General features: G+C 43.3%; 1 protein-coding gene across 1 annotated transcript in view; it reads right to left on the reverse strand.

Moving 5' to 3' along the window:
- The window catches only part of LOC138363588 (cell adhesion molecule 1-like), a 606,342-nt gene that overhangs the window by 120,329 nt on the left and 464,925 nt on the right, over positions 1-21,088 (reverse strand). The window contains exon 2 of the mRNA XM_069322948.1: positions 20,855-20,987. Coding sequence (XP_069179049.1) covers positions 20,855-20,987 — 133 coding nt within the window. The remainder of the gene's footprint in view (positions 1-20,854; positions 20,988-21,088) is intronic.

Below are 21,088 nucleotides of genomic sequence, written 5' to 3' on the forward strand. Positions count from 1 at the left end.
TCGAACGCGAGCAGCAAAGGGAAGCCCTCAAACAACAAAGGGAAGCAGCTGCCATACGAAAGGAAGAACAAGAACGTGAGGTTGCAATACTCCGTGAGCGGGAACGAATACAACTTGAAACAAAACAACGCCAATTGGAGATGCAACACGAACATGACAAGCAACACGCAACTCTGGCTATGGAATGTCGTCAACGAGAATTCGCGTTGGAAACTTCACACCTCGCTCAACGCCAGCAAGCTACCGCCAATCTTCCCATCAGTTTGAATATATCACATGCAAGTAAGTTAATGCCACCATTCGTAGAGACAGAAGTTGATGTGTTTTTCACCACCTTTGAAACCCTTGCTAATCAACTTAGTTGGCCTACCGACCAATGGGCCACCCTTCTCAGAGTACATCTTACAGGTAGAGCTGCAGTTACACTCAGTACTTTGGCGTCTGAGAATGACTACCAGACTCTGAAACAAGCAGTGTTGGACGCCTACCTTCTCTCCACCAAAAGTTATCGAAGGAAATTCCGTGACCACCTGAAGGCAAGTACCACTACCTTTCTCGAGTTTGCTAATACCGAAAGGAGATATTTTATGAAATGGCTGGAAGCAGCACATGTCTCTTCCATTGCAGAACTCATCAACCTTATGCTAGTTGAAGAATTCTTGAGGCGTGTGCCGCCTCCTGTACGTTTATATTTAGCAGATAAAGAAGAAACCGACTACCTGAAGTGTGCTAAGTCGGCTGACACTTACAGCCTCATCCACTGGCTGACACCAGAACCATCTTCCAGTAAGAAGTCGTGGTACAGTTACGAGAAAGTGAGTTCCAATCAAGCTGGCTCGCAATTGTACTGTAAGTATTGTAGACTCTATGGACATACCATAGATAAGTGTGGTAAGTCTCAATACAAAGGAACCACCGACACGCCAAAACCCAAACCAACTCCTCCTAAGTCCGGTAAGCCTGTGATGAATGTTGGTGTTCATGTTAATGACCTTTCTCTTTTCAGTAAACACCTGTATACTGGAACTGTCTCTGCCAACGGTTCAAATCCGGAGGGACGTTTCAAATTGAAGATCTTGAGGGACACAGCGGCTCTTCAATCCATTATTTTGAAGTCGGCTGTGCCCAACATCGCCTACACCGGAGAAACTGTCTTCATCACTGACCTCACTGCTACCACTCCTTATCCTCTCGCCAGAGTCCACCTGGATTGTCCCTTCGTGACAGGAGAAGTCCAAGTTGCCATCAGGAAAAAGCCTTTTCCCATGCCTGGAGTGCAACTTCTCCTGGGCAACGACTTGGCAGAAGACCTGCAACCGACCAACCTGATCGTCATGGACAAACCCCAGGTGTGTACCTCTGTGATGGATAATCCCATTTTTGAGTATGTTCCAGCAAAGGTTCAAGAGAGTGATGAAGTTTCTCCTTCGGTTTTAGTGACCACCCGTGCACAAGCCGCACGACCACAGCCAGCTGACTCTACTGCTACCGCTGTCCCTCAAGACCCTCAGAAACTACCCCCGAATCTGACCAAGTTGGAGTTCCGTAAGTTACAGAGGGAAGATCTTACCTTGACACCATTATTTTTCCAGGCTGAGACTCAACCTGACAGTATTCCTGGGTTCTTCCTAGAGAACGAGTTGTTCTACAGCAGATATAGACCCAGTAAACTGAAGAAGGACGATTGGGCCAACATCGAATAACTAGTGATTCCTGCCAGCCTGCGGCCCACTATTCTACACCTCGCCCACGGAGCACTCTCCCACTACGGATTTAACAAGACTTACCATAGAATCCGTCAAGACTACTACTGGCCAGGTATGGTAAAAAGTGTCAAACAGTGTCATACATGTCAGATGGCAGGTAAACCGAACATCTCTATTCCCAGAGCGCCACTGATTCCCATACAGGTGCCTGCGGAACCTTTCCACAGACCTATTATAGACTGTGTTGGTCCTTTACCTCGGACCAGTTCAGGTAACGCCTATATCTTAACCATCCTGTGTCCTACCACCAGATTCCCAATAGCAGTTCCAGTAAAGAACATTACGGCTGCTACGGTTGTGAAACACTTATTGAAGATCTTCACCCAGTATGGATTTCCTAGGGAGGTTCAGAGCGACTGTGGCACCAACTTCACCAGTGATCTCTTCAAGAGGACACTGGAGGAATTCAACATCAAACAGGTATTGTCCAGCCCCTATCATCCTGCTTCACAGGGTTCTCTTGAGCGTAGTCATCAGACTATTAAAGCACTCCTGAAGAAGTTTTGTAATGAAACCTCTAAGGATTGGGATAAGCAAATCGACCTGATAAGTGCATATATAGAAGTCTTTCCAATGAGTCTCTAGGAGTATCTCCTTATGAGATACTCTACGGACGTAAGTGCCGTACTCCCCTCAAGGCTTTCAAAGACTCTCTACGTGATGCCACCTTCAGTGAGCATCAGAATGTGCCCCAGTTTCTTCAAAACCTACAACACATTCTAGAGAGAGTCCACAGTTTTGCCCAAGATAATCTATTGAAAGCACAGGAGAGGATGAAGACTCATTATGACCAGACCAGCAAAGTAAGAAAATTTAAGCCGGGAGACTTCGTACTTGCTTATTTCCCTATCCCAGGTTCTCCTTTACAAAACCGGTTTTCAGGACCCTACCGCATCAAGGAGTGCAGAAACAACCATAACTACGTTCTAGAGACTCCAGATAGGCGGCGGAAGACCCAGCTGTGCCACGTCAACCTCCTGAAGCTATATAACGGTACTCCTCCCACTGTCTTGACATTATACTCTTCCTTTAAAGAGCCATACATCCACAGTGAGACCTTCCTTGCTTCTCCTCCCGAAAGCACTGACACTGAGTCAGCGCTTTCAAATTCAGAAATCCTTACTGATCTTCCCAACCATTTTCAGGACCATAATAGTGCTCCTTTGCCATATTCTAATTCTACTCTCACCTCGTCAGATATCACCAAGCCCTTCATCCTCCATGTCGCCGCCAGTGGTACCGGCATCGGGGGTGACCTAGTACAGCAACGAGGCGAGGAAAATACACCAGTCAACGACCACAGCTACAAGGAACTACGGAACAATTGGCAAGGAGCTACTCTTCATCATCCCGGATCTACAGCACTTTGCTCCATACCTGAAAAGTGCTCGGTCTACCATCAACACGGACCACAACACCCTACACTTCCTGCAGCAAGCCCACTTCTACACTCAACGTCTTCTAAGATGGGCTTGATAACTGCAGAAATTCAACCTGGAGACCCGCTATACCAGGGGTCTGACAACATCATAGCTGACTCCCTCTCCAGAGTTTATGACGTAGAAGAAACTCCACCTATTACTCCACCACATGACGACGTACTTCTTCCAGAACCGCAGGCTTCGGGGGAGAGTTGTGACGATAATCTCTTTCAAGAGAGATTGAGCCTGCTCTTCCCTACACAAGTACGTCAATATACAAGATACTATAGAAGATACGTCCACCAAGTATCGCGAAAACGTTTTGCCCAGAGAGCAAATCGTACCCAGCACACAGTGACACCTGCTACCTACCACCGCCGTAACCAGCAAACTGCTCATCCTTTGCCTGCCTGTCGCTGATTGGCTGGTGTCCCGTCGCACCTGCCCTCTGCCTCCGCCACAAGTTGACGTCTGGGCTGCAGTGCGGCAATATCATCAAAATATCTCAGTGCTCCAAGCAGTTGACATCTCTCGCTGGTAGACTAAGCCTTGGCTTTCGTGTACTAAGGGAGGTGGCAGCTCGAAGCCAGTATTCCAGCATTCATATTTTATTTTGCTATCACTGTAACTCACTTGTCTTAACGTAACTTTTCATTTGCCAGTGATTATTCATATTATTTTGTTTGTTGACTTGTCTTTCATATTTTTATGTGCTTAACTTTATTCATGTCTTGTTTTTCTAGAGTAATTAAATTTCATTGTTAATTTACTTGTGTTTTGTGTGTCTTCCCATTACCTTACCACAGACGAAAGCTCCAGCTTTTCTCTTTTTTTTCTATTATGTGACGAGGCCCTGCCCCTAGCTTTTGAAACAGCCGAACACCAACGCTTTACCGTCACAATATATATATATATATTATTAAATATGACCGATGTGGGACATTTGGGGCTTGACTCTATTTATTTAAATATTAATGTAATGAAATTCTATTACGAAGGACTACCCGCTTTTATAGTAAAGAGGGAAACTAATAAAATATGATCATTAGAAAATTCCTAGATGAACCAGTAACTATGGATAAATACTAGAGAATATGATCACTTATATAAATTAATGGGCTGTATAATTTAACTGAATCAAAGCCTCAAACACCTACATTGGGGGGTTATTACTGGAACTTCATATATGTCCAGGAACTAGTGTGGTTCTTGCACCAGTTCATTATGCAATAATCTAATCCTATGACCAATTATAGAATCATTATATTTATCACCAATAAGAACATAGATTATAACATGAGAAATTAATAATTATAATAAACACATGGCAATCCAAAGAAAACAGTGCTCTGCATGAATAATACTACAGATAATGGAATTTAAGGAATACGGAAAGGGTCTTAGCTTGAAGACGATTTCCAAGAAGTCGGTTACGACTCATCCTCGGAATCTTCTGGACTCATCATGGAACACTGGGAGATGATTAACACGGGAAATGACAGCTCGGGGAATTCTTCACACACGCTGTAAATCAAATTATATTTAGTAGCAACAGATTAAGCTGCTAGACATCTATGTTCAAGAAAATTAAATTAAATAATGGAGGTAAATAATAACCTGTGGTTTTTTATAGTCGCTCTGCGTGACGACAAGCTACCCAGCTATAACCCTCTCCTAAATGATGCATCAAATGGGAATAAAGGTACTTAGCTAATAGGGCACTGTGTAAGTTAAGGCTTGCCGAAGTTCGCGTCCTAGGTTCAGGCGTCGTTGTAACGAACACGTGGTGTCGAGCCTAGCCTAGATGTTGACGCGCTTATCTGGCCGGTCACGTTGTGCTACACGGAACAAATTTAACAGGTTCCTGGTTGAATGTCAAATTAAATCTCTTGACAATTCAACACGATGTGTAATGTGACACTGACACCAGCTAAGTTGTTGTCTGCAAAGGTTCTTCACACCTCACAGTGGCGACTTTCATCTGGAGCTCTTGGTGGCGTCTACCCTGGTGGCTTGGGTAATGGCGTCTCTCTCTGAGCGCGTCGCCTCGTGTACGCGTCTCCCCTGCTCCGCTCCACGTCCCGCGTTTGATACACAAATTATTTACTACGAATATTATCATTTCTCGCAGTTGTGATTGAAATGCTCGGATAAGGACGGGTTTATTATTCAGAGGAGTTAAATATTATTATTTGCCCGTTTTACGATGGTAAACAAGCAATGGAGATGAATTAAAATCTCTCCAGGGCATTCACGCGTGACGTTAAATTTATTATCAGATAACAGTTATAACTATAAACGCTCTATTTGGCATTAGTTGGGGTTCAGTTTATCTGTAAATAATTATCACAAAGAACACCGTTGTTTTATAGAGAATCAAATTCAATTCTCAGACACACTGGATATAGTTGTGTTTATTATAATGGAATCTGACGCAATACTGGCATCTGGTGACGTAAGAATTCTAGCCTTATTGTACAGATGTAATTATTAGTACATGTGAACTCTACGTTTGGTTAATTTTAATTACTACAATGATTAGTAGATTTAGTAATAATTAATAATAATACAACAGTGTTGTATTTAGTGTTGGAAATTTCCAACAACCGAAAAAGTAAGATTAATAATTCTAACACGAATTTTCTCGATCTTTCTTACGTTTCTTTTCACTGTTGATGGTAATTCAAAGATCAATTCTCCAAAATTAATTTTTATTTCTAGTCTGACGCGACACTTGAGCGCGTTTTGTAAAACTTATTACATTTTCAAAGACTTTAGTTTACACACACACACACAACTTTAACTGAATAGAGCTTAAACATCTTTCGAGTTTTTACACCTACATTTGGGTGAAGTGACATGTTACTATAGTTTTGGATGAGGTGAAAATAAACTTTTAACACATGACAGAACACGAAACAATGAAATACAAACAGGTATTAAAGGTAGGTAACTGCAGAAGGCCTATTTTTATTGGCCCATATTTCTTGATGCTTCTATATTGGAGCGGAGTCTTGAAGTGGGTAGAATATAGTTGTGCATTAATTGGCTGTTGATTGCTGGTGTTGACTTCTTGATGTGTAGTGCCTCGCAGACGTCGAGCCGCCTGCTATCACTGTATCTATCGATGATTTCTGTGTTGTTTGCTAAGATTTATCTGGTGATGGTTTGGTTGTGGGAAGAGGCTATATGTTCCTTAATGGAGCACTGTTGCTTATGCATCGTTAAACGCCTGGAAAGAGATGTTGTTGTCTTGCCTATATACTGAGTTTTTTGAGGCTTACAATCCCCAAGAGAGCATTTGAAGGCATAGACGACGTTGGTCTCTTTTAAAACGTTCTGCTTTGTGTCTGGAGAGTTTCTTATGAGTAGGCTGGCCGTTTTTTTGGTTTTATAGTAAATTGTCAGTTGTATCTTTGATTTTTGTCTGTAGGGATAACGTTTCTACTGACAATATCTTTCAGGACCCTTTCCTCCGTTTTATGGGCTGTGGAAAAGAAGTTCCTGTAAAATAGTCTAATAGGGGGAATAGGTGTTGTGTTAGTTGTCTCTTCAGAGGTTGCATGGCGTTTCACTTTCTTTCTCATGATGTCTTCCACGAAACCATTGGAGAAGCCGTTGTTTACTAGGACCTGCCTTACCCTACAGAGTTCTTCGTCGACTTGCTTCCATTCTGAGCTGTGGCTGAGAGCACGGTTGACATAAGCGTTAACAACACTCCTCTTGTACCTGTCCGGGCAGTCACTGTTGGCATTCAGGCACATTCCTATGTTTGTTTCCTTAGTGTAGACTGCAGTGTGGAAAACTCCGCTCCTTTCCAAGACTGTTACATCTAGAAAGGGCAGCTTCCCATCCTTCTCTATCTCGTAAGTGAAACGCAACACAGAACTCTGCTCAAATGCCTCCTTCAGCTCCTGCAGATGTCTGACATCAGGTACCTGTGTAAAAATGTCGTCAACATACCTGCAGTATATGGCCGGTTTCAAGTTCATGTCGACTAAGACTTTTTGCTCGATGGACATGTAGTTTGCTTCTGACATGTAGAAGTTTGAAACAGGACACCTAGGGGAGAACCCATGGCGACCCCATCTACTTGCTTATACATGTGCCCATCCGGGCTCAAGAAGGGTGCCTCTTTAGTACAAGCTTGGAGTAGTTTCCTTAGACTGTTTTCTGGTATGTCAAGAGGAGTACAGGCCGGATCAGGCCGTCTGCGAGGCACTACACATCAAGAAGTCAACACCAGCAATCAACAGCCAATTAATGCACAACTATATTCTACCCACTTCAAGATTCCGCTCCAATATAGAAGCATCAAGAAGTATGGGCCAATAGGCCCCCTGCAATTACTTCAATTCTTACCTTCAATACCCATTGTTTCGTGTTCTATCCTGTGTTGAAAGTTTTGTTCACCTCATCAAAAACTGTTGTAACATATCACCTCACCCAAAATGCGGGTATAAAATGAAAAATGAAAGCTGTTTAAATCATGCATAAGTAAGAACTCTGTTTAGTGTTTGAAGGTAATAGTTGTGTGTGTGTGTAAACTAAAAGTCTTTGAAAATGTAATAAGTTATTATGAAACGCGTTCAATTGTCGCGTCAGACTAGAAATAAAAATGAATTTTGGAGAATTGATTTTCCAATTACCATCAACAGTGAAAAGAAACATAAGAAAGATCGAGAAAATTCGTGTTAGAATTTTTAATCTTATATATATATATATATATATATATATATATATATATATATATATATATATATATATATATATATATATATATATATAAATATATATATATATATATATATATATATATATATATATATATATATATATATATATATATATATATATATATATATATATATATATATATATATATATATATATGTCGTACTTAGTAGCCAGAACTCACTTCTCAGCCTACTATTCAAGGCCCGATTTGCCTAATAAGCCAAGTTTTCCTGAATTAATATATTTACTATAATTTTTTTCTTATGAAATGATAAAGCAACCCTTTTCTCTATGTATGAGGTCAATTTTTTTTTATTGGAGTTAAAATTAACGTAGATATATGACCGAACCTAACCAACCCTACCTAACCTAACCTAACCTATATTTATAGGTAAGGTTAGGTTAGGTAGCCAAAAAAAGCTACATATATATATATATATATATATATATATATATATATATATATATTATATATATATATATATATATATATATATATATATATATATATATATATATATATATATGTCGTACCTAGTAGCCAGAACTCACTTTTTGGCCTACTATGCATGGCCCGATTTGCCTAATAAGCCAAGTTTTCCTGAATTAATATATTTTTTCTAATTTTTTTCTTATGAAATGATAAAGCTACCCATTTCATTATGTATGAGGTCAATTTTTTTTTATTGGAGTTAAAATTAACGTAGATATATGACCGAACCTAACCAACCCTACCTAACCTAACCTAACCTATCTTTATAGGTTAGGTTATATATATATAACCTAACCTATAAAGATATATATATATATATATATATATATATATATATATATATATATATATATATATATATATATATATATATATATATATATATATATATATATATATATATATATATATATATATATATATATATATATATATATATATATATATATATATATATATATATATATATATATATATATATATATATATATATATATATATATATATATATATATATATATATATATATATATATATATATATATATATATATATATATATATATATATATATATATATATATATATATATATATATATATATATATATATATATATATATATATATGTTGGTGTATACTGGCAGCAGGTTTTCTTTCAAACATGTTTCATTCAATATGACCGCATATTCTGTATTTATTATTTTCTGGTTTACGGCTTCTATCCTTCTAACTATTTTCTTAGCATCAGGGCTTAGCTGAAATAGGAGTTCTCCAAAACTCATTTTCGTAATGTTAAGGTGAAGAAAAGAAGTGAATTACTATAGAATGTATTTCACTTATTTATACAATTTGCACAACGTTTCGAACCTCCATGGTTCATTCTCAAGTGAAGAGATTTTATAGGGATGGTTGATTTTATACCCGAACTGGGTCAGGTGATAAGACAATAAAGGTGAAAACATGGTGGGATACATAAGGGATAAATGTGGGGTGAAACATAAGAACATAAGAATAGAGGTAACTGCAGAAGGCTTAACATAAGAACATAAGAACAAAGGCAACTGCAGAAGGCCTATTGGCCCATACGAGGCAGCTCCTATTTATAACCACCCAATGCCACTCATATACATGTCCAACCCATGCTTGAAACAATCGAGGGACCCCACCTCCACAATGTTACGCGGCAATTGGTTCCACAAATCAACAACCCTGTTACTGAACCAGTATTTACCCAAGTCTTTCCTAAATCTAAACTTATAAAATTTATACCCATTGTTTCGTGTTCTGTGTTGTGTTGTTACTTTTAATACCCTATTAATATCCCCTTTGTTATGTCCATTCACCCACTTGTAAACCTCTATCATGTCACCCCTAACTCTTCGCCTTTCCAGTGAATGCAACTTAAGCTTTGTTAATCTTTCGTCATATGAAAGATTTCTAATTTGGGGAATTAACTTAGTCATCCTACGCTGGACACGTTCAAGTGAATTTATATCCATTCTATAATATGGCGACCAAAACTGAACTGCATATCTAAATGGGGCCTAACTAGAGCCAGATATAGCTTGAGAACCACACCAGGTGTCTTGTTACTAACGCTGCGATTAATAAATCCAAGTATCCGATTTGCCTTATTACGAACATTTATGCATTGATCCTTTTGTTTTAAATTCTTACTAATCATAACTCCCAGATCCCTTTTGCAATTCGACTTCGCAATCTCAACACCATCTAGCTCGTATCTTGTAACCCTATCATCATTACTTAACCTCAGAACTTTACATTTATCAGCATTAAACTGCATCTGCCAATCCTTCGACCATTTCAAAACCCTATCTAGATCAACTCGAAGTGATAGTGAGTCCTCCTCCGAATTAATTTCCTTACCGATTTTCGTATCATCGGCAAATTTGCAAATGTTGCTACTCAAACCTGAATCTAAATCATTTATATATATTATAAACAACAGAGGTCCCAAGACAGAGCCTTGAGGCATCCCACTTACAACATTTTCCAACTCTGATTTGACTCCATTTATACTAACTCTCTGTTTCCTTTGGTATAGCCATGCCCTAATCCAGCTTAATATAGCACCCCCAATACCATGAGACTCTATCTTTTTAATCAGTCTTTCATGTTGCACTGTATCAAAAGCTTTGCTAAAGTCAAGGTACACAACATCGCAATCCTTACCACTATCAACTGCCTCAACAATGCTAGAATAAAAAGATTTTATTTGTTAAATTAACAAATTAACAAATTTGTTAAACATGAACGGCCATTTATAAAACCATGTTGCGACTCAATTATTAAATTATGTTTTTCAAGATGAAGACGAATTTTATTTGCTATTATAGATTCGAGTAACTTTCCCACAATAGACGTTAAGCTAGTTGGTCGATAGTTAGACACAAGTGATCTATCTCCTTTCTTAACAACTGGTATCACATTAGCAACTTTCCAAAACTCTGGCACTCTGCCTGACTCTATTGATTTATTAAATATGGTTGACAGTGGGTCACAAAGCTCCTCTTTGCATTCTTTAAGCACCCTGGCAAACACTTCATCCGGCCCTGGGGATTTGTTTGGTTTGAGTTTTACTATTTGTTTAAGAACATCCTCCCTGGTAACTGGTAAAAGCTGCCTCGTATGGGCTTATTGGCCCATACGAGGCAGCTTCTATCTACATACAAAGATTAATCAAGTGTAATTGGCCTGTTATGTTGATCATTGTCTTCTGTGTTGGCATCGTTATGTTCTGGTCTTGTTCTTACTCTCATGGTGGGTAGAGTAAATAGTTCCGTGATATGGGTGTTCATGTTAGGTTGTTCTAATCTTATGTGAATTGCTTCAAGAATTTGTAATCATCTTGCATCTTGGGTTTTGTCTATTATACAGGTATTTTTGTTCAACATTTCTCTTGTTTGGGTGATGTCATGGGCTTGTCTCATATGATTCCTAGGGGCACCGGATTGAAGATGGCATGTCAAACGCCTCGTCAGCATGGTCGACGTCATACCTATGTACTTTGATTGAAGGTTACATCCTTCGTGGGGGCAAGTGTACATGTATACAACGCTTGACTGCTGTAGAGGGTTCTCCGTCGGCTTCGGGCTGTTTTTGATAAGGAGTTCGGAAGTCTTATGGTTTTGTCGAATATTATCAGGTTTATGTTTTGGTTAGGAGTAATGTTTTTTACTCCTTTACGGATTATTTCTTTCATTATTCTTTCCTCTTTTATATGTTCACTGTGCACGGTTGATTTGTAATATAATTTTATTGGAGGTATTGTGGTTTCTGTTCTATGTTCTGGATTATACCAAAGGTCCAAGTGTCTTCTTATAGCAGCGTTTATTTCCGCGTTGCTATATCCGATGTTCACCAATACCTGAGTTACTCTTTCAAACTCTCTACTCACGTTGCTCCATTCAGAGCAGTGGGTAAGCGCTCGACGAATATAAGCACTGAGAACACTGGCTTTGTATCTTTGGACTAGGCTTGGGCCTAGTAGACGGTTATGCTGTAAGTACTGACTTACCCACTGTCGCTGTTACTCTAAATTATCAGACCCCTGTATTCCAGGTTCCCGTCTCCCTGAAGGACTACCGGACCGGTACCAGAAATGCCGTCTGTGACTAGCCATCAACGGTGCCACGACACAGGGAAGTGTCGATTCACCCCAGATCGCATCTATACCAATCCTTACTCGAGGCCCGTGAGATGGTTATGCCCCTGCTTGACATCTCAGTGAAGGTGTGGGAAGTCTCATCAGGCAGGTCATTGCATTCCATTTTCAAGTTTCCTTTGTGCCAGGGTTTCTCATTAGGACAGTTTTTTGGACAAGACATCCTCGCTACTCCAATTCATAGTTTATGTGAGTCCATTTGGAGTTGTACCCACGCACTAATTTGGTTTGTTTCCTCTTTTATAGAAACCCAAACCAAATTCTTTTTGGTGGGGAGGTGTTACGGACCCGAGTCCATCGTCGTAGCACGGAGCAGTGACGACAACGCCATCTGTGAGTCAGCTCCCGAAACCCCCTCCAAATGGACGACGCTATCTAGTGAGGACGGGATATACCGGCCACAGGGGCTGGATTCCCGTCTTAATCAGCTCGTAACATAGCCGCTGCTGACCTGTGGTGAGGTGGCGCTTAGACAGCAACGCCATCTATGGAGTGGATAGGTGGACGTTTGTGTCTCAGCCTGTAAGTGAGGTTCCCAAGCCCCAGTACTAATGACGTGTCCGATTACAGAGTCGACCTGGGACTGCTGTATTGGACGATGGATCAGTCTACCCAAGGCAGCCAAAGTCTCTCGACGAGTTTGCTCTGAAGAAGCTGTGATTCACACCTGGACGAACACTGTTGAGAGTGTTAGCCTGCCTGTGACGTAGAAGTATTAGGAATCGCCTTATCCGGGGCTGGCTGGTGGAAGAGGCTAGCCACTGTGGTGCTGAGAGAGGAGAGTGATCAGCAGAATCACATGAGGCTCCTGCCTAGGGCTCGCAACCCTAGAATCAGTCATGGAGTGGCCTATACAGCGGAGCTGATCAGAACCTGCCAGCTACAGGCTGGATTGTGGTTGAAGGCCTCCACGACGGAGCACCCAGTGGGACTGTGATTTGGCTGGCCTGTGGCCAGGGTAGATTCGCTGAGAGAATCAAAGAGGATTCATTGTGGGCCAAAGAAGAGAACCAGGGCTACTCATCGTGAGCACCGTGGAGCATCCTGTGTCTTCAGAGGAAGACAACTCTATATATTATCGTGTAGTTATAAACCCCGTGTGATTGTTATATATTTATATATATGGTGGTGGTGAGAATATATATATAAATCAGAGCATTTGTATCCCTCCCCCTTTAATTTAACTTGCGTTACGAAACACATCCCTTGAAAGCCTCTACTAGCTTGGGGCCGGATTCCCAAATTCTAAGAACACCAGAAAAGAACCCAGTTGCGACCCAATAGGGCCGTAACATAATTGGCAATATAAATCGAAATCTATGAAAATTCAAAGTATCAATGCTATCGGAAATATTGAAATGGAATTGTAATATATTTACTATAGCGTGTGTTGCTATTACGTGCAACAGATGGCGCTGTTTAAAAAAAGCACGTTTTATCTGTCACAGGTGTGGTATCTATATAGTAGGTATATAAAAACATGCGCATATTAGAATGAAACGTTGTGTCAAAATTTCAAAGCACTCAGTGAAGAACTTTCAGAAATTACAGCGTATGTTGCTCTTACATTCAACAGATGGTGTTGTTTTTCAAAATATGGAAGTTTTTTCCTGTCAAAGGTGAGGCATATATATAGTAGGTATATAAAAACACGTGCCTATTCGAATGCAACGTTGCATCAAAATTTCACAGCAATCGGTAAAGAGGTTTCGAAGATTTCCCTCACATAAAAGACAAAGTTTAAAAAAAAAAATAATTTTTTCCCGTCACAGACATGACATCTATATAGTTTGTATATAAAAGCCCCCTCGGATGTGAATCGGATATATATATTATAATATAAAATCATGTTTTATCCCCTCCAACAATGTTACTTGCGATTAACTCATTTATTCCGTGTCTTTTGTACAGCACTGAACATATATTTTTGTCATTCACGTTCCGATCGGAATTTAAACATAAAAGTCTTGCCAACATATTTCCATTTGGTAATCAACTGGAAATCAAGTCTTTTAAGGTCCTAAAGATCAAGAATTACTTTATCTTTAGGACGTTAAAAGGTTGCAAAATAATGTTTATTGTAAAGTAGAATAATAGCTTTAATTCACCTTTATTCTTTAAAGGTGGAATAATAAAGTTCAACGCAAAATGTAACAGCAAATTAGTAAACAAATAAATAATTACAAATAAGCTTTCAAAAAAATAACAATAACCAATAATAATGATTAGTTTAGGAATCATATTTAGATATACACCCACATACACCGAGGTTGTATGTTCTTGTGTTTGTGTGAGTGTATGGTATCCATCAGATTAGTGCTCAGTCCTGACTTGCTTTGGGGATGTGGGGTTGACTGTGGGGGGGGGGGGGAGGGGGTGTTGCTGTTGGAATGTGGTGTGGGTGATTGTGTGTGGGGAGGGGGGGGGGGGAGGGAGGTGTTGCTGTTGGAATGTGGTGTGGGTGATTGTGTGTGGGGAGGGGGGAAGGGAGGTGTTGCTTTTGGAATGTGGTGTGGGTGATTGTGTGTGGGGAGGGGGTGTTGCTGTTGGAATGTGGTGTGGGTGATTGTGTGTGAGGAGGGGGGGAGGGAGGTGTTGGTGTTGGAATGTGGTGTGGGTGATTGTGTGTGGGGAGGGGGGGGGAGGGAGGTGTTGGTGTTGGAATGTGGTGTGGGTGATTGTGTGTGGGGAGGGGGGGGAGGGAGGTGTTGGTGTTGGAATGTGGTGTGGGTGATTGTGTGTGGGGAGGGGGGGAGGGGGGGGAGGGAGGGTGTTGCTTTTGGAATGTGGTGTGGGTGATTGTGTGTGGGGAGGGGGGGGGGAGGGAGGTGTTGGTGTTGGAATGTGGTGTGGGTGATTGTGTGTGGGGAGGGGGGGGGGGGGGGAGGGGGGGGAGGGAGGTGTTGCTGTTGGAATGTGGTGTGGGTGATTGTGTGTGGGGAGGGGGGGGGGAGGGAGGAGTTGGTGTTGGAATGTGGTGTGGGTGATTGTGTGTGGGGAGGGGGGGGGAGGGAGGTGTTGCTGTTGGAATGTGGTGTGAGTGATTGTGTGTGGGGAGGGGGGGGAGGGAGGTGTTGCTGTTGGAATGTGGTGTGGGTGATTGTGTGTGGGGAGGGGGGAGGGGGGAGGGAGGTGTTGCTTTTGGAATGTGGTGTGGGTGATTGTGTGTGGGGAGGGGGGGGAGGGGGAGTTGCTGTTGGAATGTGATGTGGGTGATTGTGTGTGGGGAGGGGGGGAGGGGGTGTTGCTCTTGGAATGTGGTGTGGGAGATTGTGTGTGGGGAGGGGGGGAGGAAGGTGTTGCTGTTGGAATGTGGTGTGGGTGATTGTGTGTGGGGAGGGGGGGAGGGGGTGTTGCTGTTGGAATGTGGTGTGGGTGATTGTGTGTGGGGAGGGGGGGGGGGAAGGGGTGTTGCTGTTGGAATGTGGTGTGGGTGATTGTGTGTGGGGAGAGGGGGGGGGAAGGGGTGTTGCTGTTGGAATGTGGTGTGGGTGATTGTGTGTGGGGAGGGGGGGAGGGAGGTGTTGCTGTTGGAATGTGGTGTGGGTGATTGTGTATGGGGAGGGGGGGAGGGGGTGTTGCTGTTGGAATGTGGTGTGGGTGAGTGTATGTGGGGAGGGGGGGAGGGGGTGTTGCTTTTGGAATGTGGTGTGGGTGATTGTGTGTGGGGAGGGGGGGAGGGGGGAGGGGGGGGAGGGAGGTGTTGCTGTTGGAATGTGGTGTGGATGATTGTGTGTGGGGGGAGGGGGGGAGGGGGGAAGGCGGTGTTGCTGTTGGAATGTGGTGTGGGTGAGTGTATGTGGGGAGGGGGGGAGGGGGTGTTGCTTTTGGAATGTGGTGTGGGTGATTGTGTGTGGGGAGGGGGGGGGGAGGGAGGTGTTGGTGTTGGAATGTGGTGTGGGTGATTGTGTGTGGGGAAGGGGGGGAGGGGGGGAGGGGGGAGAGGGAGGTGTTGCTGTTGGAATGTGGTGTGGATGATTGTGTGTGGGGAGGGGGGGAGGGGGGGAGGGAGGTGTTGCTGTTGGAATGTGGTGTGGATGATTGTGTGTGGGGAGGGGGGGAGGGGGTGTTGCTGTTGGAATGTGGTGTGGGTGATTGTGTGTGGGGAAGGGGGGGGGGGGAGGGAGGTGTTGCTGTTGGAATGTGGTGGGGTGTGTTGGGAGGGGGGGAGGTGGAGGAGAGGTATGTTTAGGCGGAGGCATGGGTGTAGGGGAAGGGATGGGTGTGTAGGGGGAAGGGGTGGGCGTAAAGGGGAAGGGGTGGGTGTGTAGGGGAAGGGGTGGGTGTGTAGGGAAAGGGATGGGTGTGTAGGGGAAGGGGTGGGTGTGTAGGGGAAAGGAGTAAAATATGATGTGACGAGTGTATGATGAGGCGTGTAGTGTGTGAGACGTGTTAAGGCCAGAGAAACAAACACACACACAACAGTGAAGTTAAGATGGAAGCACCCTTGGGAATGAGTGATTACTGTGTAATGATCTTTGAGCTAGGAGTTATCTCCCCCCCCCCCCCCCAAAAAAAAAAAAAAAGATTTAGGAAACTAAAAGGCTGGCATACCGAAGGGGGAATTAGGAGGAGATGAGAAGTTTCCAAAGGGAAATACCTTGGGACACAGACCTCAGAGCTAGGTCTGTACAAGATATGATGGACTATGTCACCCAAAAGTGTCAGGAGGCAGTAAACAGGTTTATTCCGGCCCAAAAGGAAAAATCAGAGAAATAAAAGAATAATCCATGGTATAATAGGGCATGTATGGAAGCAAAGGGACTGAACACAAGGGCATAGAGGAACTTCCGGAATAACAGAACACCAGAAAGCAGAGAGAGATACCAGAGAACCAGGAATGAGTAGGTTAGTGTGAGAAGAGAAGCAGAGAAAAATTATGAAAATGATATAGCAAACAAAACCAAGACCGAACCAAAGCTACTACACAGTCACATCAGGAGGAAAACCACAGTAAAAGAACAGGTAATGAATCTTAGAACAGGCGAGGACAGGTATACAGAGAATGACAAAGAAGTGTGTGAAGAACTCAACAAGAGGTTCCAAGAGGTCTTCACAATAGAACAAGGTGAGGTCACTGTGCTAGGAGAATGGAAAGTAAACCAGGCGGCCTTGGAAGGGTTCGAAATTACGAGAGATGAGGTTAAGAGACAACTGTTGGATCTTGATGTGAGAAAGGCTGTTGGTCCAGACGGAATCTCGCCATGGGTACTGAAAGAGTGTGCCGAGGCACTTTTCTGGCCACTCTCCATCAGGTACACTAAGTCACTCAAGACGGGAGACCAACCAGAAATATGGAAGACGGCGAATGTGGTCCCAGTATCCAAAAAGGATAACAGACAAGAGGCACTGAACTACAGGCCAGTGTCCTTGACTTGTATACCATGTAAGGTGATGGAGAAGATGGTGAGAAAAAACCTAGTAACACATCTGGACCCAGATTTGTCACAGAAGGGACTTCGTGACTAATCGCCAACATGGGTTCAGGGAGGGTATATCTTGCCTGACTGGCTTAATTGAATTCTACGATCAGGTGACAAAGATTAAGTAAGAAAGAGAAGGCTGTGCAGACTGCATTTTCTTGGATTGTTGGAAAGCCTTCGACACAGTACCGCATAAAAGGGTGGTACATAAGCTGGAGAGACAGGCAGCTTTAGCTGGTAAGGTGCTCCAGTGGATAAGGGAGTACCTAAGCAGATAGCAATAGAAAGCAGAGAGTTACGGTGAGGGGTGAGACCTCAGATTGGCGCGAAGTCACCAGTGGAGTCCAACAGGGCTATGTACTCGGTCCTATCCTGTTTCTGATATACGTGAATGATCTCCCAGAGGGTACAGACTCATTTCTCTCAATGTTTGCTGACGATGCCAAAATTATGAGAGGGATTAAGACAGAGGAGGACTGCTTGAGGCTTCAAGAATACCTAGACAAATTGAAGGAATGGTTGAACAAATGGTTGTTAGAGTTTAACCCAAGCAAATGTAATGTAATGAAGATAAGTGTGAGAGCAGGAGGCCAAATACAAGGTATCATCTGGGAGATGAAATTCTTCAAGAGTTAGAGAAAGAAAAAGATTTGGGGGATGATATCACGCCAGACTTGTCCCCTGCAGCCTATATCAAAAGGATAACATCAGCGGCATATGCCAGGCTGGCCAACATAAGAACGGCATTTAGAAACTTGTGTAAGGAATCATTCAGAACTTTGTATACCACATATGTCAGGCCGATCCTGGAGTATGCAGCCCCAGCATGGAGTCCATATCTAGTCTAGCATAAGACTAAACTGGAAAAGGTTCAAAGGTTTGTCACCAGGCTGGTACCCGAGCTGAGAGATATGAGCTATGAGGAGACACTACGAGAATTAAACCTCACTTCGCTGGAAGACAGAAGAGTTAGGGGGGACATGATCACCACATTTAAGATACTCAAAAGAATTGATAGGGTAGATAAAGACATGCTATTTAACACAAGGGGCACACGCACTAGAGAACACAGGTAGAAACTGAGTGCCCAAATGAGCCACAGAGATATTACAAAGAACTTTTTTAGTGTCAGAGTAGTTGACAAATGGAATGTATTAGGAAGTGATGTGGTGGAGACTGACTCCATACACAGTTTCAAGTGTAGATATGATAGAGCCCAATAGGCTCAGGAATCTGTACACCTGTTGATTGACGGTTGAGAGGCGGGACCAAAGTGAGCTCAACCCCCGTAAACACAAATAGGTGAGTACAAAAAGCACAGACGTAATTGCTCTCACAGAAACGAAACTATCAGACCTCATAAACAATGCAGTGTTTATGCTCAGCACACCCAAGGAGTGTGACCAGAGAGTGCCAGGAAGGTAAAAGAGAGATAGCAGACCGACTGATTAGCGAGGATTGGAGAATTGGGCAGAAGGTTCTCTCAGGCTGCCAAAGGAATCATTCCAGATATCATTCATTATAACCATGGGAGAAACGAAGATAGCACAAGCAATACTGTGCAACAAAGTATTAAATGATAGACACCCAATTCAGAATTACGAAAGAAAGAGTATATTGGCAATTAACAGGCACACGTGTGACATCCCACACACAGGTGTGGGATTATGGGACACCCGTGGGATCCCAGACGAAGTTGTGGGATTATGAGACACCCGTAGGATCCCAGACGCAGGTGTGGGATTATGAGACACCCGTAGGATCCCAGACGCAGGTGTGGGATTATAAGACACCCGCGAGATCCTAAACGCAGGTGTGGGATTACGGGACACACCCGTCGGATCCCAGATGCAGGTGTGAGATTATGGGACACCCGAAGGTTCCCAGATGCAGGTGTGGGATTGTGTGATACACCCGTGGGTTCCCAGATGCAGGTGTGGGATTATGAGACACCCGTGGGTCCCCAGATGCTGGTGTGGAATTATAGGATAGACCCGTGGGTTCCTAGATGCAGGTGTGGGATTGTGTGATACACCCGTGGGTTCCCAGATGCAGGTGTGGGATTGTGTGACACACCCGTGGGTTCCCAGATGCAGGTGTGGGATTGTGTGACACACCCGTGGGTTCCCAGATACAGGTGCGGGATTATGGGACACCCGTGGGATACCAGATGCAGGTGTGGGATTATGCACACATGTATCAGATACATAAACACCCTGGACACATGTGAAACCCTGTTAGGCCTTGGGTCCAACGTAGTCCAGTTTAGTAGTACGAACACTGGGTCGTACGGACACTGGGTCGTACGGGCACTATGTCGAACGGGCACTATGTCTTCCGGATGCTGGGTCGTACGAACTCTGGGTCATACAGACACTGGGTCATACAGACACTGGGTCATACGGACACTGGGTCGTACGGACACTGGGTCATACGGACACTGGGTCATACAGACACTGGGTCATACAGACACTGGGTCATACGGACACTGGGTCGTACGGACACTGGGTCGTACGGACACTGGGTCATACGGACACTGGGTCATACGGACACTGGGTCATATGAACACTGGGTCGCATGGACACTGGGTCATACGGACACTGGGTCATACGGACACTGAGTCATACGGACACTGGGTCATACGGACACTGGGTCATACGGACACTGAGTCATACGGATACTGGGTCATACGGACACTGGGTCATACGGACACTGGGTCATATGGACACTGGGTCATACGAACACTGGGTCATACGGACACTGGGTCATACGGACACTGGGTCATACGGACACTGGGTCATACGGACATTGGGTCGTATGGACACTGGGTCGTACGGACACTGGGTCATACGGACACTGGGTCGTACGGACACTTTGTCCTACGGACACTTGGTCGTACGAAAGAGGGAATGTGGTGTTGTGCAGATGACTATTTAGTTGGTCTGGTGATGATGCAACTCTCATACGGTTACGTTATAGACAGTTAATTCGACGGTTGAAGTTGTTATAACGATATTTCTGACAGTCATTATCTGCCGTGGTGACTGAGCGGGTAACTGCAAGTGGTCTTAGTGACTGGGTAGGTAACAGGTATAAGTTCTAGCCAGTGATTGGAGGGTTACATTAACTATAAAAAAAGTTGTTCTAGTGACTGAGGAATAAACCGTAACCAATCAGACTCAGAGTGGCCGGTGAAGACAACCATCACACAGTTAAGTCTAACAAGCAATTAAACAGTTTTAACTGTCGTTCGTCGTTCACAGGGCGGCTGGTGTCTCAGTGACTCAGGAAGAGGGAGAAAACCCCAACATTTCTGAGATAAACTGACCTGTAGATTGGCTTGTGGACACCCTGCTTGTACCAGAGGACGAGGCGGGGGGAGTCCCTGGACACGGGGGAGGTGAGGTTACACGGCAGGTCTGCTGCGCCGCCCGCAGCCGCCCACACCTGCCTTGTCGGACCTGTTGAGAGAGAGAGATCACCGTCAGCTAATTGGTCTCCTGTTGAGTCATGCTTGTGTCAGCTAATTGGTCCCCTGTTGATTCATGCTTGTGTCGGCTAA

The sequence above is a fragment of the Procambarus clarkii genome, chromosome 11 (assembly GCF_040958095.1).
Source record: "Procambarus clarkii isolate CNS0578487 chromosome 11, FALCON_Pclarkii_2.0, whole genome shotgun sequence".
Taxonomy (NCBI): domain Eukaryota; kingdom Metazoa; phylum Arthropoda; class Malacostraca; order Decapoda; family Cambaridae; genus Procambarus; species Procambarus clarkii.